This window comes from Elgaria multicarinata, chromosome 1 (genome assembly GCF_023053635.1).
Source record: "Elgaria multicarinata webbii isolate HBS135686 ecotype San Diego chromosome 1, rElgMul1.1.pri, whole genome shotgun sequence".
NCBI lineage: Eukaryota > Metazoa > Chordata > Lepidosauria > Squamata > Anguidae > Elgaria > Elgaria multicarinata.
Genome location: NC_086171.1, coordinates 43,168,535 through 43,193,986, shown reverse-complemented (window position 1 = coordinate 43,193,986; position 25,452 = coordinate 43,168,535). Strand labels below are relative to the sequence as shown.

The following is a 25,452-nucleotide window of genomic DNA, read 5'->3' as shown; positions in this document are numbered from 1 at the left end:
GCAAAACTTTTCCAGGACTGTACCATTTCAGCAAGCAGTTTCAGATGTTCCATGCTTGAATTCTCTCTCTCACACACACACACACTCACACACTCTCTCACACACACACTCACAGAGAGAGAAAATCATTTCATGTACAAACCCTCATGTGCGGGAGAAGAATGTAGAAATATGCTCTTAGATTTGAAGCACATCCTGCAACCAAAATAATCTGAGAACTCATTCACACCTTTTTTTATTTAGAATAATCATACAGAATTATTCAAAAGGGTACTGTGAGTTTAGTTTATTGATTAAAAGGAGTTTCTTCTCTCTTCCAAGAAGTTTTGTTTTCTCTTTTTTATGTCTTATTTATACATTGTAACTTCTTTATTTTAGCTTCAAATCGTTGTTTACTTAATGCAATTATTCCAATCCCATAGGTTCCAAAATCATAATTTAGTTTTTTCAGCTCATCAATTCTACTACTTATAACATTAATGCTTTTGTCCAGACTTGGAGGGCTTTTCAGTATTTGATGAATGTTAATATTGGACTGTAAAAGGAAATCTATTTTATCATTCACGTTCTGGGGAGAAAGGTACAGAATGCAAAGGTGCTTAAGGACAAATGTATTCACCTCCGTTTCAGTGCAACCATTAGATAACAGTTTCTCTTTCACATTTAAAAGAGATTTTTTCAGGTATTCATTCGAGACATCGAGGATATCACCTCCTTGGCCATGCAAGACTGTCATTAATTCCTCACTGTTCAGATTAAAAGATGACTGTAGAAAATGAACATTAGCTTTCACTTGCTTGCTACTCCGTAAAAGAATGAAGACATTTCTAGAAATTATCTGCTTCACAAAGTCTTCTGGGTTTTTTCCACCAAGAGATAAATGGATCTCATTCAGAAGGCCTATTATTTGTTTATTGAGCTCCATACTGCTAGAAAATACCCTTGGAGCTCTCGTCAGCATCTTGGCGAGATCCTCCGATGTCAGTCCAAGAGAAGAAAACAGTATAATATTTTCCCGCACATTTGCATTATTTCCAGAACGAAAAAAGGATTCTGGGTAGCGTTTTAGAATTTTTATGATTTCCGAGTCGGTCATCAAAATACTCTGCCAAATTTCCCAGCGTTCTTTGAGAGACTGGTATGAGCGAGTGATGGAACGTGGGTAACGCGAGATTATACTGGCAATAGTGTCTTTGTCAGCCCCTTTGGCTTGCAAAAATTGTTCCAGACCTCCTTCATTGGTGATCTGCCTCCTGAGAACACCAGGCTGTCGTTGTCTTACCAGTTTGACATCCACGCCCATAATTCTCAGATTGTTCAATAAAATGTTGTTTTCCTTTTTTGATTCAGCACTGAAGCTAGCTCTATTAAGGCAAAGAAACCTAGGTGATGGTCTTCTGAACAGAATCTCTGTAGACAATTTGATAAGACAGGAGATTTTCATATTGGAAAGTAATTTGTTTTTCACATTCACCAGCTGGCTCACTGCAATGGTAAACAGACACTGTAAATCTGTGGATACAATTGAACTTTCAGTCAGCTCAGGAACATTAAAGTAGGAGACAAGGGAGAGAAAATAATTGTGAAAAATTATTTGTGAACAATTGTATTAATGCTTTCAAACATATTTATTAATGTAAAGGGTGCAAAGAAGGCAATGATTTATTGCGCAGGAACCCAATATAGGCAAAATATTTGGTAAAACAACTTATATGGGATCTTTATAAGATATTGACAGGGCCTCTTCCCTTCCCACACACACCAAGGGCATGTCTACACCAGTGTTTACCTAGGGGATCGTCCCTGTGTGCCCACCAAATGATGCACAGGGGATCTTGGGAGCAGGGAGGGATGGCCCCTCCATTTCCCCAGGATATCTGGGAACACTTTTAGCCCAATTCTTCCTGCAGGCTCGGGATCGGTGTGTGGCCGCCCATCCCGACTTCATCCCGCCTCCTCGTGAGTAAACGCCAGAAGGCGGGCACGGAGATCTTCAGGCACTCCGTGCCCATCGGGGATGGAGTGGGTGGTTGTTGTTTTTTACTTACAGTTCTGTTGGAGCGCAACAGTACTCATCTCTGTTTTAAAAAAATAAATGGCGGGCACAACATCCCTCCTTCCTCCCGGAATATCGTGCACTTGTGTGGACAAAGGGGAGGATCTCGCAAGCAGAATATCATGAGATCCTCCCCACTCCCTCCCTTGGTGTAGACATGCCCCAAGTCTTCTAACCTTCTAGTACTTGAGTGGGAGGGGTGGAACTTTGAAAAATGGTGTGTGTCAGTGGAAAGGCTGCACTGCCAGCTCCATGTTTTAAGCAAGGTGCCCCCAATTTGCCCCTTCCTTCAGTGAGTCTACCGTCTCACCACCATTCTCACCAGCTGCTATTGTTCCTTGTCCCTTTTCCCATCATTGCTACAATTTGCTTGCTTGAGAAGCAGAGAGCCAGTGAGCAATAAGTAGCGGTATCTACTGCTCCTCCTCCTCACCCTCTGTCTTGGCCAGAGCGAGAGACAGGTAAACAAGCAGGCAGACAATAGTAAAGAGGAGGAGGAGCAAGTCCAGGGAGCTTTTGTCACAGTGCCGTTGCTGGGGTGTGGACCCACAACAGGTGCCCAACTATGCCTATCCTTAACACCAGTCCAGCAGACAGCAAAGCAGCTAACGTTTTCTATGGGTTGGATCCAGTAAGGTTACAATTCTATACTCAGTTTGCTGCCAGTAAGCCCCACTGAACCCAATAGGATTTACTTAGAAATGCATAGGACTGTTCTATAATCTAGTTGAAATCAATGGGACAAGTTAGTCATGACTTAAATTCCATTGATTTCAATGGGAACAAAGTACAAATAACAGTGGAACCAAGAGTGCTAGTTGGGGATTTTTTGACAACATCACCCTGCCTCGTTCTCAGAATTTTATGGGGAGTCCAAACTTCATCATCTTCTACTCGTAAGCCTCCCGTTTTTCCCACTACTTCATCCATCTTTTTTTTCTTATTGAAGAAAAACATTAAGAAAAAAAGATGGAATTGATCCACGATGCCTTCTAATTGATAATGCTACGAGCTCTTCTTCTGGAAGTACCACATAAATTACATTTTTCAGTGACACAAAAAGCAAAGGCAGCCATTTTGGCCTGTAAGAAAAATTCAAAAAACCACATTGACATTATTTTGTGACCTTTTGGTTGGTCATAATATAGTTATTACCCTACTGTAGATTTTGGAATTTTTCAATGAGATACTGTTCAATCAATGTAAAACCTGCAGCAGTTCAGGACTTGACCACAAAGAAATGGATTACATTTTACAACCCTGGAACAACACTAGGACTTACTTCTTAGTAGAAATGGTTCAGAAGCCAGGCTGTAAGTATATGTAGAATTACAACATTAGGGGGCATTCATACCAGAAAACAAATGACCGCCCTTGTTTCTACTCCTTCCCAAACATTCTGCTATTGTTCATTGCAGGTGTTCAATTCACACTTGCAAAGAGCAGATTCAGAATTATTTACAAGTAAGCTCTCCAAATTTCAGATCCTTACTCAGTTAAGCACAGGTGGGGAAGGCTTTAGCAAAGCAATCTGTGGCAAACTTTCTTTGTACACAGATAGGTTGGCTGAAAAAGATCCTTAGCAAGGTGCTAGCTAACGTCTTCATATCTAAATTTATGGTGCCTGCTCATGTGTTAAAGGTCAGGTAGGTTTTCAGATGCTGCCTGAGCCTAAGGACTAGGTCTGCTATGCAATAAAGGGCTGCAGGACTGCTGGCAGGAATCCTCAGTACCTATGTATTGCGTCCAGTTCTGGGCATCACACTTTAAGAAGGATGCAGACAAGCTGGAGTGTGTTCAGAGGAGGGCAACAGAGATGATCAGGGGTCTGGAAACAAAGCCCTTTGAAGAGAGACTGAAAGAACTAGGCATGTTTAGCCTGGATAAGAGAAAATTGAGGGGAGACATGATAGTACTCTTCAAATACTTAAACAGTTGTCACACAGAGGAGGCCCAGGATCTCTTCTTGATCCTCCCAGAGCACAGGACACGGAATAATGGGCTCAAGTTACAGGAAGCCAGATTCCGGCTGGACATCAGGAAAAACTTCCTGACTATTAGAGTAGTACAACAATGGAACCAGTTACCTAGGGAGATTGTGGGCTCTCCCGCACTAGAGGCATTCAAGAGGCAGCTGGACAACCATCTGTCAGGTATGCTTTAAGGTGGATTCCTGCATTAAGCAGGGGGTTGGACTCGATGGCCCTATAGGCCCCTTCCAACTCTACTATTCTATTATTCTATGGATCTTCTCTTGAGTAAACACCTTGGGGATGGAATCCAAGGTGTTCGCGTCATTGTTGCTGCTATATTAAGCCTCATAAATATTATATGAAAGAATTACTCAAGTGCAAACTCCTTCATTGGCTGAGGGAAAACTTAAGGTATCTTTTAAGGAAATTAACACTTTAGTTGTGAATTGCTGGTGGGGTATTTTTACAGGACCACTTTATCACATGGAACCTTAATTCCACAAAATTAACTGATAGCAAACAGCACAAAATAAGCTGAACAAGCATTTTGCCATCTTTCTATACAGAGTGGTAGTTGATCTTTGTGAAGCAGAGTTAGCTAACAGAAGCAGAGTACATGAAAGGTGCCTTCTATTCATGCCTTCACTTGTTAAGATTATTCTGTTTTATAGTAATTTATTCTGTTTTATAGTAACGTTAATAATTTTAAGTATTTTTTTTAAAAAAATGACATAACCAGGGTTAAGCACAATGTCCTTAACATGACCAACTGACTATTGAAAGCTGACTGTGTAACATACTGTACATACTTACCAGAAGTTGAAGGAGTTGTTTAAAGCTGTGAGATAGAACCACCTTCCCATGCTTTCACAGACTATTTTGATAGTAGTTTTGTTATCTTTCTTTAGTGCTATTTTTTTGAAAGTTAAAAACAAAAGGAACCTTCAATCACTTTGTGGTTATTTTCTTAGCTATAAATGGAAGTTACCCATCAAAGCAGGTGCTTTATTTATCTTCCTCCCAGTATTTATACCTTTTCCTTATCATTTGGGCTAGATACTGAACATGTAAAAACACCAATGCGCTTTAAATTAACAGCCATTGGGCCTGTTCAGACAACACACTAAACCATGGTTAGGCCGGTAACCCTTTTGCAGCAAGTGGTTAGTGAGCATGCTTAAACCATGGTTATGTAGCCACCATGGTTAAGAATAGTTCACACAACACACTAAGTCATGGGCCAGATCTACACCAAGCAGAATATTGCACTATGAAAGTGGTTTATAAGAGGCAGGAGCCACACTACTGATTTATAGCAGTATTGAAGTGCAATTACAACTGCTGGGGCCCATGACACATACCATATACCGCTTTCGTAGTGTTATATCCTGCTTGGTGTAGATCTGGCCATGGTTCACGCAGCACGCTAAGCCATGCTTAGCTCAAAATGTTTAACCATCATGGTTTAGCATGTTGTCACAACAGGGCTATTGTGTGGGAAAATGCCCATGTTAGTAGTTTTGCAAATCATGTAATACACAGTTGCAATCAGTAGTCATGTCTCATCCTTAACTTCAAAACCTTACAAGGTCTTGTCCCTTCTCCCATATCTCCATTGTTATATCCCAACTCATTCCTGCCTGTTTTCTTGTCCAGCTCCTCCACTCTCAAGTCATCTCAAAGTCTCTTGGTCACTCAAACAACTCTGTCCTTTCTTCATTGCTGACCCTGGTGTATGGGGCTGAGCAGAGATTCAAAGCTAGATCTCCCCCAGCAAGGATCCAACACTCTATGCACACTACACAATCCCTGTGCAGGGGACAGGGGGCAGAGGTGCAGATGAAATCCCTGCTCTGTGTCCCCTGGCATGTGGGCTCCACTGAGTGCAAAAGTCTGATAAGGACTTCTCTACGTGTGTTTGAATGGGCATGCAAGTTAGAAGCCTCAAAAGGTAGTCCCAATCACATGCAATTTTCAAAGTATCCTCAGAAGCCTTTTTAGAACTTTGTGCTAAAAACACAAAGGTATGTAGAAGAGCCCACACACCCAAGGACATTGTTGTTGGGGCTTATATGCACACCTTTGTCCTCTGCACATGTTTAGCTCACCTATGTATGTATGAATTCCTCAACAGAGCTAAGCTAAGGTACAGAAGTACACATCAATCAATATTCTGATACCCTAAAAAACCAAAACCCCACAAACACTTCTTTCACATCTCCCTGACGGACAAAGCTCTATGGTAGAGTGCATTCTTTCTATGGAAAAGGTCCCAGGTTTTATCCAAGTAGGGCAAGGAAAGACCCCTATCTGAAACTCTGAAGAGCTGCTGCTGGCATTGATAGCACTGAGACAAAAAGACAAACGTTTTGAGTTCCTATAAGGCATCTTCCTGTGTTCCTTACCTATTCTCAGTTATTAAAAGTGTAGGTCTGTAACATCTGATCAATTTATTCTTCACCTTACCTACAGCCAGGTCCCATGTGTATTAACTTGAAGTGAACTGCTGCTTTATTCAGGAGAACTGATGCAAAGATGGCCCCTGGGCTTGGGGGCAAAACCAGAAGCAAAACCACCCCCACCTCAGACAAGTAGCTTGTCCTCACTCACTTGCTGCATAGCTATTTGAAAGAAAGGAACTTTTCACATGCAACTTAGAAGTGAATCATACACTGGAAATTAAATAATCTGCATGCCTATTGAACACTTAACTCCATCAAAATCAGTAGGACTTATGTTAGAGAAGTTACATTTGGGATGGGAGTGTTAATTTGAAACATACTGTCATTTCTCTTATCTAACTTTATCCCACCTTCCTTCTCATTGCAATGAATCCAAGGTGGCTTATATGGCCCTCCTCCTCACCATTTTATCTTCACAACAATCCTGTGGGGTAGGTTGGGCTGGCCATCTGAAACAGTTTCCCACCCTAAGATACGTATTTTGCCCCCTCTGTGCCCCTTCCCATCATCATCATCCTACTGCGCCCACTGAATTTACCTCCCAGGAAGAAACTGGGTACAGAATTGTATCACGCTTCTCTTTCAAGGCAAGCGCTGCCGCTGTGTCTTTCTTCTCCTTTCGTTTTGTCTTTCACTTGGCTACCGTGGGCTTCATAACTTAGAATCCTACGGCTAAAAGAGGGTGCAACCTTCGCGTTTTTCTAGCCGAGATGCTTAAAGCACAGAAAGCAGGCATGGTGCGATGGGCAAAACCACTCTGCCTTAGCAACAACGCGGCCCTTAGAAAGCGCTCGGCATCAAGACGACAAGTTCTCTTCCTTATCCAAGGGGTGAAAGGGGAACCAACAAGAGCGCCAAGAAGCTTGGAAACGGGGAAGTACGCGCGATAAAAAGTCGGGTTTTTTCATTTTGGTGCTGCCATCTAGCAGAGAGACCTCGATTTGCATTCATTTGACCGAAAAAGCAAACTACCAGGAGATGGCGGTATTAGATAACACTATTCACACACGCTTTATTGCGGTGTTGTTGTTTTGTATCGCCACAGAAAAGGTATGTAGGCGCGCAATTTGCCATTAGAATCTGTTGAGTGAAGATCAGCTTTCTGAAATATTGCTTTGGGGGCAAAGGAGCTGCTTTTGTGTGTGTGCTTTTAAATTTACTCTGCCTATAGAGCCATGCCTTTGCATTTTACAGGAATGAGAAAATAGGGTGAATGAGTGGGTGGAAAATTACAGGTTACACTTAACCATGGGCTCAACTACACCAAGCAGGATATTGCACTATGAAAGTGGTATATAAAGGGCAGGAGCCACACTGCTGCTTTGTAGCGGTATTGAAATGCGCTGGCAACTGTTGGAGCCCACTGACACATACCATATACCACTTTCAAAGTGCTATATCCTGCTTGGTGTGGCTCCTGCCTTTTATATACCACTTTCATAGTGGAATATCCTGCTTGGTGTAGATGAGCCCTATTTCTATGTCAACCCACTTTGGTTTTTCACAATGTGATCCCTATACATCAGCCTCCCCCAACCTAGTGCCCCCCAAGATGTGTTGGAGTGCAACTTGCATAATTCCAAACCACCATAGCCAATGGCCATGCTTACCTGAGATAAGTTTGCCAGTCACATCAGCTGTGTGTGCGAGTGAGTGAAAGAAGTAATGAATGTATGTTATGTTTGAGAACGTTGGGGAGAGAATGGCTGAGTTCGGACGACGCACTAATCAACTGGGGGGAGGGGGGTTAATAGGAACAGAATGGGGAAAAAACATTGATTAGCGTGTCGTCCGAACTCAGCCAATATGTATGTATGTGTGAGTTGAGTACTTGTGTGCATGTATGGGAGGGGTTTTGCTTTGTCTCCTCCCACTGGTGGAATGCAGCCTCCAGATGGTTAGCCCTCAAGCCTGAAATAAGTCTCTTACCCAACTCTGCTACAGGGTTTTTCTTCTTTAGCCCACCACTTTATCAAGATTTCTGCTTCCAGATTCTTTGTGAGATTGGGTTTGGCTCATTTACACATGTTTTTTTTCTCATGGGTTTTCTTTCTCTGCCTTTGGATGTGTTCCATTACACAACCACAGATTTAGGGGGCAGTCAGGAGGAAACACGTTCCACCAGTAGTTCCTTCCTGCTGGTGGAATGACACATTTGGATATAACTCTTTGTGTGATCAGGTTTTGATAAAGCAGGGTTCCTTGCTGTGTGATGTCTTCTGCTTGCTTTCAAATGAGCGTGAATAGATCTCTGTAGATCTACTCTGTAGATCCCCCTGATCAACACAAGATCAGAGACAATAGGCCAAGAGTTTGGCCCTATCCCTCTTACATGTGTTCTAATCTATACTTTATTCAGGCATAATGTAGGGTGAAATTCCCTCTTCATCACAACAGTTAAAGCTGCAGACCAGATTTAAAAGAGGGCAGGGTACCTGCATCTTTAACTGTTGTGACGAAGAGGAAATTTCACCAGGTTTCCCATATATACAAATAACACCTGCTGAAATTTTATTTTCAATACAACTGTTAAAGATACAGGAGCCCTGTCCTCCTTTTCATATGGTCACCCTACATAATGCCTGAAAATGACAATAGCCTTTATAGGCCTACAAGCCTGATTAGGCCTATAGAGTTGGGAGAGACCTTGGACACCATCTACTTCATCAGTTTGTCTAATGCAGGATTCAACTACAACATCCCTGGCAGATGGCCATCCAGTCTTTGCTTAAATACCTCTACTGAAGGGGAACCCTCTGCATCCTGAGGTATTTTGTTCCCTCTTTCTTCTATGAAATATTGGGCAACGGGGATAAGGTGTTGTAAGCAATGGGTTTGGAAATTGCCATAGGCTTTGGTCTCCCCAGTGCGACATGCAACTGATTTTAAAATGAGAGATTATCACTAATTGTGGGGAGATTCTGCAGATTTTGTATAAGAGGATAGAGGCAAGAGAATGCAGACTTGCTGGCATCACTTAGCCATGTTGCCTCAATTACTGGATTTTAAAATTCATTGAGTCAGCCAGATGAGGGCACTGCTATGTTTGGGAATGTTTCCAAGAGTGGAAACTTGTCCAAAACTTGTCACCAAGTTTAGCTAGAAGAAAGACAGGAGGGCTAAACTAGATCCATCCCCACCCGGATCATACAGAATTCAGTAAGGCTGTAATCCTATACACATTTACCTGAGAATAAGCCCCATTTAACTCAGCAAAGCTGACTTCTGAGAAGACATGAATAGGATTGCAATGTACTGTAAAAGGGTTTTAATTTATGTTGATGTAAGTGGTTTTTAGTGGTGTGCAAGTATTCTGTTTATGTCAAAGATACTTTTCTTGATATGATAATAGGATCTTTAAATGTGTAGAGTAAGCCTGTACACTTCACACACACACACACCCTTTAAAATTATGGAGAATCAACTGAAATAATGCAAAGCATGTTGGAAAACAGAAATCAATATCAACCACAATTGCATCCTATTTCCTCTGTAGACTCCTAATTTTAAACTTTGCTTTTTGGATTTTCTTTCCAACATTATTTTTTTTAACTAATAGCTAAAATCACTGATCCAGAAACTTTGAGAGCGGCAGTTGAGATTTTATCTTCAGGCCAATATGGCTCATGCTGCCTGTCCTCCCTTCCCATCATGTGCATTGTCCCTGAAAAGGAAGATTTTGAACAGACAGGTTGTCCCCTCCCCTAACCATGGCCATTCTTCCACTCAAAGTGCCCTCTTCCCCCACTAGTTGCCTTTCAGTTTAAAAAAGATAGAGAATCAGGAGGAGACTGAGCCTTTCTACATGAGGCATTTATTGTGCACTCGTGATTCCTCACTCATGGTGGTTTACATGATTTAGTTATCCTCCAGGTCCTCTCCTGTTGTTTGCAACCGTTTTAGCTTCCCCCCGCCCAATGAGGAAAGTTTGGTATATCTATGAATGGTGGCATAAAACCCTGATGTATTTGTGCAATTCTGCTATACCACAGCACCACCTAGTGGCTGTGTAATAGAACATATAAAAAGGCAGAGAAAGAAACCCCCTGGGGTTATGGTAAGAGTGGGAATGCCGCTCCTCCCTATGGAGGGAGTTCATTGTCCAGCAGAGAGTCAATGTGAGATGAACAAATGGGTAAGGTTCAAAAAAACGTGTTTATTTGATGGAATTGCTTCAGGCCCATACAAGCAAGGGAGTATGAACCCCATTCTATCATTACAGCAATTATTTTATACACTCTTGTTCTTTTAAGGCCTAATCTTGTTGCCTCACTCTTGTTGCTATTCTTTCAAGGCATGGCGATGTGCCCAGTTTTCTCAGTGAAAAATGATACTTCTAGCTTTTGCTTAGTACTGGAAGATTACGCTCCAACCCCCAACTTTTTGGTGGCTATAGCTCTTCCTTCCTATACACTATGTACTTCTTGTATCTAAAGTTAAAGCAAGAGTTATTTTCCCATCAGTTATAGCTGACTGACATCTATGTAGCTCAAGGACTTAGTACATTTTCCCACAGGGGGGGAAACATATGTAAAGGAGGCAATATTAATACCACAAAGAATCCGGAAGCAGAAGCCTCTGTAAAGTGGTGGGTTAAAAGCCTCATGTAGAAAAGCCCACTCTCCACATGTCTCCTGCATAAGAACTGAGGCAGTAAAGCTGTGGGCTGTGCCAGATCAGACTGCTGCTGGGGATTCACATGCATACTGCTCCTCCATACAAAAGAAATTCCCTCCACACAGAGAAACTATACCTCAGGGAGAACAGTGCTAAGCCTAGCTTTCTCCCTGACTTCTAGGGGCAGAAAGGGAGAAGGAGGCGTAGTTCAGTGGTAGAGCACCTGCTTTGCATGCAGAAGCTCCCAACTTAGATCCCTGGCATCTCCAAGTAGGGCCGGTAAAACCCCTGCCTGGAATGCCGCTGCCAGTCAGTGTTAACAACACTGGGCTAGATGGACCAATAGTCCTAATTCAGTATATGGCAGCTTCCTATGTTCTAAAAGGGCAACTAAAAGCAGGGGAAGGAGAAGCAAATGCACATCTTCCATATCCTGAATGCAGTGCCCAAAACCACATATGTCATCTAGTGCATCCAGTTGTACCACCTGATGGGGTAGTCAGGGTACATGTAGTAAAAGATAGGCCAGTGTTTTAACATTTGAGAGCCATGCACTCTTTGCCGGCATCTTCCACCTGCTCTTCTGTCCTAGACCTTTTCAGCAAATATCAGGATATGGGCATATGTGACATATTTCCACTTGGGATCATGAGTTTATTCATTTGCGCATTTCCATTCTCTAGAACTGTACTGACACCCCCCTCCCCCAAGTTCTCCTGTGTGGATTTGAACCAGTAACTTATTGAGCCTGCACTTTATTTGCAGACTGCCCTGTAGAGTTGCCTTGTTTATGGCTGCTGCCATTTTGTCCTTTTTCCTTTTGGGAGACAAAATGTTTTGCTCATGGAGAGTTTGAGCCAACAATCTCCCAAGTATGGTTTTTTTTTTGCATGCTCTGCAGACTACGCCAGATAAGGACCAGCAGTTGCTGCCTAGTTATCCACATTTCTTCTACGTTGGGGGCGTGAAAATGTGGGTTTGGCCTGTGTGGGTTGGCTCCCTCCCATAGCTGGGGATGATGGGAGTTATAGTCCAACACATCTAGCGGGCATCAGTTTGGGAAGGCTGGTTTAACATGACATGCAAACCAGGTTAATAGTTTGTGAGATTTGACGGTAGTATGACAGAAGCATTGTTACCCTTGTGTTCAGAAACACTAAAAATCCTATCAAACCTATTTATTAGAGATGGTAGTGAGATGAGTGTACACATCACAAGCAACAATATCTTGTCCAGGTCATCTCTAACTCTCTGAAATAACCATATACATTCATTTCCCTGGAGTCACAATACTCTAGTGACCCTGTGACTCTAGTGAAATGAATGATTACATTCTTACAATGGAATGAAGATTTCAGGTACTCAGTTCCAAATTTCACAGACACAGCCTCTTCTGGGCTACAGCGTTTATTTCAGAAAACCTGCAAAATCCTGAAGCCTTTTTAATACTCTGTTGTATGCCATGGCATAACATTTTAAAAAACAAAGACTAAGGCTGCAATCCTATATCCCCTGCAATCCTGTAAGTCCTACTGAAATCAGGGAGACTTACTTATGAGTAGACATGTATAGGCTGGCACTGTAATGGTGCACCCCTTTGTGTGTTTACTTGGAAGTCCCACTGTGTTCAGGATGACATACTTCCAGGTAGGTGTGCACAGGATTAAAGTCTATGGCTACAATGCTATAAACATTTATTTGGTAGTAATTCCCACTAAAATCAAAGGGCCTACTTCTGAGTAAACTTGGATAGACCAGATCAAGATGCATGAAAAAGTAGTTAGAATTAGCACTGCAGCAATATGGTATAAATCTGGACCAGTATTCAGAAAGATCAGTCCTGGGTTGAAAGTTTTCTGACATAAAGGTTTCAAAAAGTTAACTACCTAATTTATTTATTTATTTCATTTTTATACCGCCCAATAGCCAAAGCTATTTGTACTGCCCAATAGCCAGAATTAAATACATAACTATAGTGTACACTTCAGCCATATTTATCACTATATACAATAAATTAGAGAACAAATTAGTTATAGTACAAATTAATGTTCTGTGCTTAATTTGAATAGCAAATGTCAACTAGGTTAGCAAGGTCAGTTAATTAATTATCAACTGCCGCCATTCTTCAATTACCCTCTTTGATATATTACACTTGCAAAATAAATTATTCATCTCACAATCCTTCTCAGTTGTAGAAAGTGTTTTAGCTTGATCTCCTTTGCAGCTAAAGTACGGGTACCAGCTGAACAGCAAACCTACAGCACTCTTGCATGTTTAATTAAAAGATAAGGCATAATAATCAAGTATGTCCAAAAAAAGATATGTAGAGCTTACGATCTGTCAAACCATAAGCTGCACAACTCCAGGATCCAGAATACAAAAAGACTTTTCTTCAGGGGGTAGGTATTATTGCAATATTACAAGAGATCTGTGCTTCATGCTTTATTTATTAGTGATTATCTTGATCTCTTTACAATGGGAGATCAATGTGTTGATATGTTGGTTGCTTAGGAAACGAATGTGTGAGGTGTGTGTATGAACATGAAGGTATTGGTGTGAATAGATTTACATGTGGCTAGGTGTGAGCATATGACTGCAGGTAGCATACTTATTTGTGCGTTTGCATATATTTGCTTTAATTTGCCAATATGTTTCTAATGTAATCTACTTTTCTGATAGATATTGGAGTATCTTGTAAATAAAAGGTACCTGGCAATGATACTAGGTTTGATTTGCAGAGCAATATAACATATTCAATAACAATTAAATAATCATACAAGTGCACAATTTGCTTTGCATAACACCCATATGATCTGCCTAATATAGAGTTAAATTAATTCACCAAAATCAATGCTAGTATTTTAGCTGGACTCACAAAAATAAGAACTTTATGTTCTCCAATAATCTGGATATTGAATTTGAAAACAAGAATACACTGATATAACCAAGTACTACTGATACAACTGAAATCTTAATTATTTTTCCTACTTTGTCCATTTCATACATTGTTTCTTCAAATCACCCTTCTTTCATATTAAAAAAAATCACTTCTGTCTTGTTTCATTAAAATCTGCCTCCGCTCCTAGCCATTAAATTCCATATCCCAACACATAACCAATGTTTTTGTTCAACACAATCACATATTGCAACAGAATCACATATTGTAAATATTATTTTTCCTGGAGCCTAGTAGTCATCAAATGACTGTGTAGAACAAGCCTGGGCAACTAAAGGCTACACTGGAAATTTAGAACCAGCTAAAAGGCCATAGCTAAAGCACCTTACATGATTCACTCAAACATGACTGTGTGGGGCTTGATCTGTGAATGACCAGTTTGTAGACAGCTGTGCCTTGTATAGAGAGGTTTTGATTATAGTTTTGGTTCTTCTAATTTAGCATGTAATGCTGTCTTTGCATTTTCAAAATTATCTGATAGGAACCTGGGGTGGGGGTTAATTATAACTCAGAGTTTCTTTATTTTAACTAAAGTCCAGATGAAAAGCTTATAAAAGTTCTTTAAGGGCTGCATGCAGTCTGCAGGTTCTATGTTGCTGAGTCGACACCTGGTATAGCTTAAGGATGAGACCGTCTGTTTTGCTTAAGCAGAATACCTAAGGTCAGTAGGCCAAACACACACAGTATTTCAGCAGGGACATATGCTTCCTTACCAGTCTCTTTGCCCTATTAACCCCGTTTTGGAGCACAATTCTTCTTCTTCTTCTGGAACAGTGCACATTGTGAGTATTATCTAAAACCATTCCTTGTTGCTCCCATAGCAACAGGGATCTTCTGGTGCAAAGCTGTGCTCAGCTAAATTGTGAGATAAATTTCACGGGGCAGTTCAGTGAACAGGAAAACAACTCATAGAACAAACTGTGGTGAGGACATAAGAATAAACTATTTTTTTTCCAATGGTAATGTCAAATTATACTTTGCTTTAATATATTATTTAACAGCTGGACATTAAGATTACTATCTGCCTTTACGAAAGAAAGATGAAAAATGCCTACTAGCTTTAATGGATATAAGAGTAGACCCTGATCAAACAACGCCTCAGGCGCCGTCACTCCTCAAATGTAGGTGTCTCTTTTGTTTTCACATTGCTTCAAAGATTTGATTCACGGATTTCTTTGCAATATTTTATCCTGTCAGAGTTATTTTAATCCCATTGGGAGATCACAGGCGTAAAGATGCAGATCCTGCTCGATACATTTATTTACAAGATACTCCTATCTTCAGTTCTTGACATTACCACTTAGTTTATTTTGGCTTTGTCCTTATGGAATCAAGTCACAATGTGAACAATGTGTGAAGTAATCATTGTTTTAGGAGGCAAACATTCCAACATAATTCAGTGTTTGTGTGCACACACACCCTTCCCAGATACATTCCACCAAGATGAAAAGCTACATCACATCTAGGAAGAAATGCTGGCTCCCGTAGCTTCTTTGTCGTTGCTCAGTTACTTCCTGTTTGAAAATAGGAAGTAAGCAGGGAGCACGAGGCCCATTCAGTCCAGCAGAAGAGAGCAGCAACCAGGCTTTTTCTGGTTTTTCTTGCAACGCAAGGAAGGCCAGAAGGGGTGAGAGAGGCAGAAGACATCATGTGAGGGACCTCTGAGCAATCCGTGAGTGCCCAGTAATGAGCGTGCAATAAAACATTTGTCAGATTGAGCTCGAAATAGAGAATTTGGATGCCCTGGTGCATCACATTTTGTGATGCACATTTTAATGGAAGAGGCCTTTCATCCACTGGATGAGGCTAAACAAAATGTTTTCCACAAAGGGGAAAAAGTAAAATTAACAGAAATTCTTAGGTCAGAACTGGTGGCCAATGAAATTCAGCATCAGGAGGATTACTAATACTAGGGAAATGTTCTACTCCTTAAAGAATTCTAGCGTTATACGATGTGTTGCTTCAGATTTTCAGATTTTTATTATGCGGTCACAGACCCAATAAAAGCAATACCAACAATCATTAATTTAAAACCATAAAATCACAGTCTTTTGTTCAACAGGCTAAAAGAGTTATTTAAAACATACACATATTTAAAATATATAGGCATAGTTAGTAAAATTGGGAAAGTGGGCCCCATGCTGCAGGTTGGGAATCCGAGGTGGATCCTGCGTCTGGACCAGTTGAAGACCACTAGCATATGAAATATTCTGGCCTCTGAGCACTGAGGGCAGGAACGTCAAATCTTTCACCCTGAGCACGGAGTTACATACATTTTATTATGTGGTCACAGACCCAATAGAAACTATACCAATTATACCAACAATCATTAATTTAAAATCATAAAATCACAGTCATTAGTTCATTATACAAACAGGCTAAAAGAGTTATTTAAAACATACACATATTTAAAATATATAGGCATGGTTAGAACACTATAATTACAATTCATAACTATCATAGCCTTAGATTTTAATGACCTGTGAATATGCATATGGTCTAATTTGCACGATTTATTAACTCCATTCTCACAAAAATTCCGCTAACAGCATTATCCTCAGATGCGTTTCTCAATTCATAGATGTAATTGACTCAGACTTAATTCCCTGGCTATCCTTCTTTGCTCCCTAGAAGGATCACACTTCTTATGTGATATTAGGAGCTAACTATTTTCAAAGGATAATTAAGTAAATAGGCGATGAAACAACCCAATTCTTTAAAAATTCCTTTGTCCTTTATAATCTATGGTAAGAGATTAAGTAAAAAACATTTGGAGGAAAGGTATTTCCCATTTTGTGTTCCTTTGGAAACTCAAACTTATATTGTTAATGATACTGCAATTCCTAAAAGCTAGTGAGAGTACTTTAATTGTGCCAGACAACAATACCTTAATATAATTAGCTATCACATGGTTTAAGAGGACTTGCTTCAGAATTCCACATGAGTCCCGTCATGCATAAATGGAGTCAACTCATTTTGCCAGAAGCACACATACCTAGATCACTCACTGATCACTGGTATGGTCACTATACTGATGGATGCGGTGCACCTGTCTTTTAAGTTTATAAGTCCTTGTCATGTTATTAAGAAGTTATTTCCCCCATCTGCAATATAACAAGTTATATTATTGTATATATTGTATTAACAGTTAATAAACATTAAAAATGACAGGGGTGAGGCACATAACTACGTTTATACATGATGGAGGATGTGTGGAACACTTATACAGTCAAATCATTTATCCATGGCTAGCATAGCATTGTCTATCTTGGGCTATAATTTAATCTTAGGCCTATTCTACATCAAGCAGGATATTGCACTATGAAAGCGGTATATAAAGGCAGGAGCCACACTACTGCTTTATAGTGGTATTGAAGTCCACTGACAATTGTTGGGGCCATTGACACATACCATATACCGCTTTCATACTGTTATATCCTGCTTGGTATAGATGTGTCATGGGCCCCAACAGTTGTCAGTGCACTTCAGCACCACTATAAAGCAGTAATGTAAATCCTGCAGTGCACTTCAATACTGCTATAAAGCAGTAGAGTGGCTCCTGCCTTTTTATATACTGCTTTCATAGTGCAATATCCTGCTTGGTGTAGATTAGGCCTTAGATTCATAATCACTACATTATAGTGGCTGTCAGCCCTATGGTTTCTCTCCCATCTACTTTCCCCATCACCCATATCCAGGAATTATGTGATATTAATGCATAATTTTTCAAAGTCCACTTTTTAATTAATTTCTCTTCTTTGATCCCTCAGAGCTCTGTCTAAAGGTCTTGCTTTTCAACTACATACTGTTCCTTTCCTTCAACCATCATGCTTCTTAGCTTCTGCTCCTTAGCATCTTTGCCTCTCAGAACTTCTTTCCACTCACATTTTCCAGACCCCAGCCTTCCCTTGCCACCCAGCCAAACTGACCTTTCAATTCCCTCACAAGAACCTGCCAGCTACAGTTTTGAATTTCATTTTCTGAGCATGCAGAGTATTCATGAACATTCCAGGACATCAAACCAGTTATATTGTCACTGCCAACAATCTTGTGTTGTAAATGCCAAACTTAATTCTTGGGCTCCCCTCTAAAAACTGGGTAAATGAACTGGGTCACTTTTTGAATCTGAAAATTAGAATTATATCCTTAATATGCATACTACATTAGCTATGTCTGCTAAATAAAGGACACAAAATTGGTATACCTAATTATGAGACAGCACTTCAGCCACATATAACTAACAATACCATCAGGATTCAGCTAAATAAAAACAGGCCAATTGTATGAACCCAGCCAAAGTGTCCTGTAGCTAAGGTAGTAGTTATAGAACAGAGAGGATAGAATACAGGTAAAGCAAGAAGCATCCCTTCAGACACCTGGGCCCCAAGTTATTTAGGGCTTTAGAGGTGAACACCAGCACCTTGAATACAGCCTGGAAACAGCTAGACAACCAATGCAGCTCCTTCAGAACCAGTGTTATATGATCCCTGACAGCTGTCCCTGTCAGCATTTTAGCTGCCACATTTTGTACCATCTGCAACTTTTGGAATGTCTTCAAGGGCAGCCCCACATGAAGTACGTTACAATAATCCAAGCACAAGGTCACTGTGGCATCAGCTAAGGAGGAATGGGGGAGTGCCATTCCAGCTAGGGCAGGCAGTCTACCCAATTTTTGCACCCAAGAGCCACCCACCTGCAGGACCTCTGTCTTCTTAGGTTTCAGCCTAACTTTGTTAGCCCTCATCTATCCCATGAATGCCTCCAACTACTGATCCAGCACCTGCATGGCTTCAGCTGACTCAGACAAGTAACTTGGCAAAGAAACTGAGTACAATATAGAGGTTGGGTCTGAGTCCCAAATGCCAAATCTCAGATTTGCCTGCATAAAGCACAACTATACACCATTCCATAGAACTGGTGATGCTCAAAGAAACACATGCACACAGGAAGCACACACTGGCCCTGTTCAGACAACACGCTAAATCATGATGGTTAAGCATTTTGTGCTAAACGTTATCACTTAGTGTGTCATGTAAACTATTACCAACCATGGTGGCAATATAAGCACAGTTTAAACATGCTCTCAAACCACTTGCTGCAAAAGGGGTAGTGACCTACCCATGGCTTAGCATGTTGTCTGAACAGGCCCCCACACTCAAAAAACTAGGAAGAAAACATATCCAAAAGCAGCCAACACTCTTCCTGTAGTCCCTACCAGTCTCCAGCTTTCTTTTTCCTTTTTTCTGTGCAGTGCATTGCAGCCACCTATCATTTTAATTTTCTAAGTATGCATGTGAGGCTCATGGGGTTTAGAGGCATTCTTGGAAATAAAGATCACACTGTAGTTCAGCACTTGCAGCATAACAAACTTCCAGTTTTTTAAAAAAAAGTTTTCATTTTTTAAAAAAAAAACCTAAACAAACAAAACCAAGAGGGGCAGGGATCCTGGCAGATGGACACACATTAGATACAGATTTCCAGTACCTTTTCACATTTGTGTGGTATGAGGAATTTCAACACATGTATTTTTCTCTCTCTCCTGCAAGGCAAGGTACACCTACCAATTTCCCCTTGTCTACACAAAACTTTAAAAATACAGGAGCGATGTTCTCCTTTGCATCTGATCCACGTGATCCTAATTCTAGCTGACGTGGAACTCACCCCCTTTAGCCAACAAGCCCTGCTCCTTCCCTAGTCCCACCTTTGTGGAGGCGGATGGAGCTAGTGCAGGGGACGGTCCTCTGTACATGCTCAGAGCCGTTTTCAGCCAGTCTCTCCTGACATGGCTGGGCTGAGCTCTGGCTCAGAGGAAACCAAGGCTAACCCTTCACTGCTTGCGAGCGAAGAGACTTGGAGCTTAAACTTGTGCCATGGCAACCGCCTTCCCTCTGGGGGTAACTTCTTTCAGGCGAGACGCGAGCACAGCTCCCTCAAGGTGGCAGCTTAGCAGGGGGGAAAGGAGGCGGAGAAGGAGGCGGCAGCAGCGCGGACGTCACTTTCCCCGGCCGCGTGTTTACGTGGAGTTGAAGATGGCGGCGCCGGTGGGTCCGCCACGGAGCCTTCTCTTCCCATAAGAGGCAGAACGCGTGCGACTGGGAGAGAGGGGGAGCGGGGCTCGCCGGCGTTGCCGTCCATTCTGGCGCCTTGGGGGCAAAGGGCCCCTGCTTTTTAGTCTGGGGCTTGGTAACGACCTGCTCTCTCCGCGCAGGAGCCATGGAGGACGAGGAGAGGCAGAAGAAGCTGGAGGCCGGCAAAGCCAAGGTAAGAACAGACGGAAGGGGCTGCGGAGGGGCGGCTGTTGGGGCAGGCCTTGGCGCTGAGGGTGGAGGGGGGGGGAGGTCGGGTTTAACACCGGGTGAGAGGAGGTAACGCCTGGCGGGCCCGCCCCTCTTCCCGCTGTCACGAGCCGACTGTTAAAAGCTCGGGCGACGACGATGTTAGCGAGGCGTGCCCTGGCATCCTTCCCGTCCTGCGCTTCCTTTGTCTGCTATTCTCGCTTTGTTCATATCTGCTGCACGGTGGTGACAACCGTAAGGTCCTGCTCCTTACAAAAACTGTAGGATCCCCATCAAGGCGCTTCCTTCTGCCTATTTGTATGTGTAGTAATGCGATTGGCTCGTGACAGCTGTTGCTGCTGGACAGAGACAGCAGCAGCACATGCCTTGAAAACGCCACAGGTGCCAACTGGTGTATGTGTGGTGGCGGATCCTCTGATAATGAATCAGTCACTCCAGGAGAGTTAAGAGAAGGCTGGCTTGTATATTGACTAGAACAGAAATTTATATATCTCAGTCTTCAAATACCATAATCAAAAGTACAAGAAAAAGCTGTTTTAAAATGTAAAAAGTCCATAGAAGAAAGTAAGAGAATCTAAAAAGGGTAGTCTCCAGTCATCACACACACACACACACACACACACACACACACTCAATGGGCTGTCAGGAATGCATGCACCAACAACACTGCTTGTACGTGCAATGTAACATGATTCTTGTGATCCTTCAGCTGTAGTAAAGGGATGGAATGTCTGCATGTGTCCTATCTTATGGTACATCTGATGCATTACTGTATGTTTGGGATGCCAGGTAGGCACGTGGGTCTATAAACTCCATGAATGAACATGGCACTTTAAATAATCAAATTTAAACTGTCCCTTTGTTTTCTATGTCTCTAATTTTTAATGGTTATTGCTGAAGAGGCATGTTCCTGTGTGTAAAGTGCTTGTCGGGTTTTTTGAAATAATTTTTACATCACTTTTGACTTGCATTGTGCTTTTTATCATATCTTAATCACCATCAGAGGTGAATGTGATAGTTTGGTTAAATTGTGTTAATAGGCAACTAATCTTCTGCGTTAAATAGAAATGCAAATGGAAATTGCCTCCACAGTGTGCTTATAAATAATATAGGAGAATAGAGCTAGTTTGTCAGGCTGTAAGTCAAACTATCAATTAACCCATGAAAGGGCAATGAGTACTGTATTGCAAATACCAGTATTCAGAGGACAAGGATAATTGTTTTATTCTAGTATGTGTAATAGTTTTGAAGTTAGAGTGTATAATCCAGAGATACATGTGGTACAGTTTGTCTATTAGATAAAATATGCCAAACCACAAACTGCAATACAATTCCAACATTAAAAAAAAAAGTTAATCTAACCAGTCTAAAAGTCTTGGGCGAACAAAAAGATTTTCACTTAGCACTGAAGAGAGAAGGTGGACAGCACTAGTGAATCTTCCAGGTAATTTAGAACCTGAGCTATTGAGCAGGTAATTGCATTTACGCTTCTCTCTCCCTCTCCCTGATTTTTCCCTGTCTTCAACTTTCACATCACATTCCAACACTGTTCTTTAAAGTCAGGTAAGTTTAAATTCAGATTGAAGACTTACAAAGCTCTGTAAAATAAATCTTCAGCATCCTGAATGCTCTGCTTTCCATTTTCTAGGAGAATAGAGCCAAATAAATGAGAATTTTGGGATAGTTCTAGAGCTACTTCACCTGTGGCAGGGAGACTTAAACATCGCTTCTGCTCTGGCTTCCTGTTTGGCCTTCCAGGATTCTCCTTGACTTTGTTTCAGAAATGGTGAAGAATGGGCAGAAATGAAAGGGTGTGTGTGTTAAACAGCACCCATTTTTTCTTCCTGCTGCTCAGCCTTGTCTCCCAGAAATGGAGCAAAAGCCTGAGTTGTCTCTTTCTCAGTCTCCTACTCACTTCTGACATATATAATGCTGTGTAGACAGCACAATCTCAGACTTCCTATAGGTAGGGTTGTATCCCTGCTGCCATGACAATGTGGCTGCAGCTCATCTTCTCACTTACGTGTGGTTCTGAAGGAATACAGGGCTCTTCAAAGGGGTCATGTGTGTATTTCTGCCCATTGATGGTGCTTTGTTTGCTTCTCCATCCAAGATAGGATGGGGAAGCAGTGTCTATCATCCCCACATGGGTGGTAAGGGTGTGACCCATGATATGCATTATACCTATATGTTAGGCTGGATGATACATTGTAATTGATCATTATGCAGAAAAAGGTTACTCCCAGGACTAAGTTCTTACTATATTTAATAGTTTTGCTATGCTTGTTGCATGTTTGAAGGTACACAGAGAACATGAGACATTGCAAGTTCCTTTTCTATTCCAAGTAGATACTTATACACATATATGAAATAATGGCATGTTTTATTTCCAGACTGGCAACTCCAAAGCAGCAACAATAAATACGTATTCAAAAATAGTGTATAATGTCTTCATAAAAATATCTTGGCAACATAGGTTGTGATCAGACATTATCATTATGTAGTGTATAAATAAATTATCTTCAGTGTCTCAGGTAGGTGATTTAAGGACTTTTAGTTGATTTGCATTTACAGTTAGTAAGGCTATGCTTCACTTCTTACATAGGAGTACATTATTTACACCTGTGGAAAATGTTACAGAAGACTTCTAAACCATTGCTATAGAATACAGTATTGTAAAACCAATCCATTAAGATTATTCTGGTCCCTCTCCAAAACATCACATTTCATCTGGGGAGGGATATGGATGCTTGGGTATCTTTCAGTAGAGATTATAGGTGAGCTCCTATCCTGTACGTTACTTTCTTCTTTTCTGGCAAATCCATTGGTAGAAATTTTTGTTGCTGTGTGTGGCAGTATCTGAATCTTGATAGGCATTCTTTACTCTGCTTAATAAGAGTTCTGCATAATTATGAACTTTTGGCCATTTTGCCTTATTCCAAATGACCACCCTCTACAATCTCATGTTTGCAGAACCAAGCAGAATGCAAGAATCACTACTATCTCATGTTTGCATTTTTGTGTATCTGTGAACTTCTATCCTCCTGTGGTTACAGACATGGGGACTGGGATGTTTTACATAGATGAACTTGGTGGCAGAGCCTTGTTTATTTTATTTATTTATTTATTACATTTTTATACCGCCCAATAGTCGAAGCTCTCTGGGCGGTTCACAAAAATTAAAACCATAATAAAACAACCAACAGGTTAAAAACACAAATACAAAATACAGTATAAAAAGCACAACCAGGATAAAACCATGCAGCAAAATTGATGTAAGATTAAAATACAGAGTTAGAACAGTAAAATTTAAATTTAAGTTAAAATTAAGTGTTAAAATACTGAGAGAATAAAAAGGTCTTCAGCTGGCGATGAAAAGAGTACAGTGTAGGCGCCAGACGGACCTTGTGTGTGTCCTGGCTGTATTGCACCATTAAAATAAGTTCCATTATCTCCTAGCATCCATGCACACAGTAGTTTTACTACCCTAGAATTCAGCAATTGCTCATTACAAGCTGATTAAACAATGGATAATTTATTAAATTGTTTTTCTTTTCTCAAATGCAGCGATCATCCTAGTTTGTGTTACTTGTTACACATGTAGCCCAGTCCAAGCTTGCTACTATCAGCTGCCTGCTTCCCTTTGTTCCTGAACTAATCCTCATTCCCAGGCATAGGTGTGTCTCTCTCTTTCCCTGATTGCTCCAACACAACCAGCTGCTGACTGAACAAACCACCAGCAGCAGATATGTCTATTATTCAGCACATGCCAACTTTTCTTTTGAATCAGTGAAATTCTAGGAAACGAATAGGCAATTTTAATTAAGCGTTGGGGTTATTTTGCATGTGCCATGTAGGGCGTATACATCTCCAAACAAAACCCATGGGGGGGGGGTGAATGGTAATCTTGTTTGTAGAACAAAGAAAAGTGCTTGCATGTCTCCGAATGGTATCAGCGAATAATTACAGCCAATAGCTGAGGTCCCAGACGCTGCTCTATTGTTGTAGAACTCTAGTAATAATAATAAAACATTTTCTAGGCTGTAAACTTTGTTTTCAATAAATTCATAAAATGCTTAGAAGGCATATTTCGGACGGGCAATTCTTTTTCCTGCATATCTATTTTCCCTTAATAAACTATGTGTGTTATAAATTTGACTGTCACTGTTGCCAGAGTAACTGACAGCACAATCACATGCAGATTTACTCTGAAGTAGGTTTCACAGTATTCAATAAGGCTTGCTTCTAAGTAAGTTTGTATAGGAATTACATTAATGTTGGGCACTTCCACACACTTTTAGATTTTTTTCTTCTGCCATGGCAATTGTAGTAGCAAAATTTTGTTTTTGGATGATGGATATTGCATCTTACACATATCTCATTAGCAGAGTGAGTGGCAAATGTGCCTGAAGACATATCTTCAGTGGCTTACACAAACCAATGACCTAGAGCTGAAAAGCTCTATATCCTATTTCCAATCACTTAAGCTATCCAGTTCTACAGTAATTTGTTTTTAGCACTCATAGATTGGAGGAGGCTAGTAATCCTGAGTTGGTTTATAAGTCAAACCTACATTTAGACACAGATCTCGTTTGGACGAGGTGATAGCCCACCATGAGTTAATTAACCATTGGGGTGCCAGGGCGTATGCCTCCCACCATTTTGGGAGGGATTGCCATGGCTTATTCTGTTGTCTGAACCCAGACGGCAGGGGTTATTTGAGGGTTAAACAACCTTCGCATAACCCACGGTCTGTTTAACCCTCACATAACCCCCTCTGCCTGGATTCGAATGACAAGTCAACTCACAGCAACCCCTGGCTGGGGCTTGTATATTCATAATGGTGGCTGGCATGCATTGCAGCTCCTTGCAGGTAAATTAACCCACAATGGGCTGTTGTGTCATGCAAACAGCCACCAGTTCTTAAAGAAACCTAGGCACCAGTTCTTAAAGTTGCAAAAAAAATATAATGACCAGCTTGAATGGAAACAGTTAAAAGAAAGGAAGAGCCAAATGGAGTTGGTCTCTCACCAGAGCCATTGGAATGGCCTTGTGGCCCCATTTCTCCTTCTGCTTTAGCCTGATGGAACAG

The 25,452-nt window shown here is 41.1% G+C and overlaps 2 protein-coding genes across 11 annotated transcripts in view; one reads left to right on the top strand and one right to left on the bottom strand.

Annotated features, from left to right (window-relative positions):
• Nucleotides 1-207: 207 nt before the first annotated feature.
• MTERF1 (mitochondrial transcription termination factor 1) lies at nt 208-5,131 on the bottom strand. Its single transcript, XM_063120347.1, has 3 exons — nt 5,063-5,131; nt 2,936-2,995; nt 208-1,540 (listed from the first exon to the last, which is right to left on the bottom strand). The coding sequence occupies exons 1-3, from the start codon at nt 5,129-5,131 to the stop codon at nt 341-343; spliced, it is 1,329 nt and encodes a 442-aa protein (XP_062976417.1). The 3' UTR covers nt 208-340.
• Nucleotides 5,132-20,162: 15,031 nt separating this feature from the next.
• The window catches only part of AKAP9 (A-kinase anchoring protein 9), a 122,943-nt gene continuing 117,653 nt past the window's right edge, over nt 20,163-25,452 (top strand). For 8 of the 10 annotated variants that reach the window (XM_063126918.1, XM_063126874.1, XM_063126884.1 and 5 more), the window contains exon 1: nt 20,163-20,325. In XM_063126918.1, coding sequence (XP_062982988.1) covers nt 20,278-20,325 — 48 coding nt within the window. In that variant the 5' untranslated portion in view covers nt 20,163-20,277. The remainder of the gene's footprint in view (nt 20,326-25,452) is intronic. The other 2 variants (XM_063126866.1, XM_063126841.1) reach the window with 1 other exon arrangement.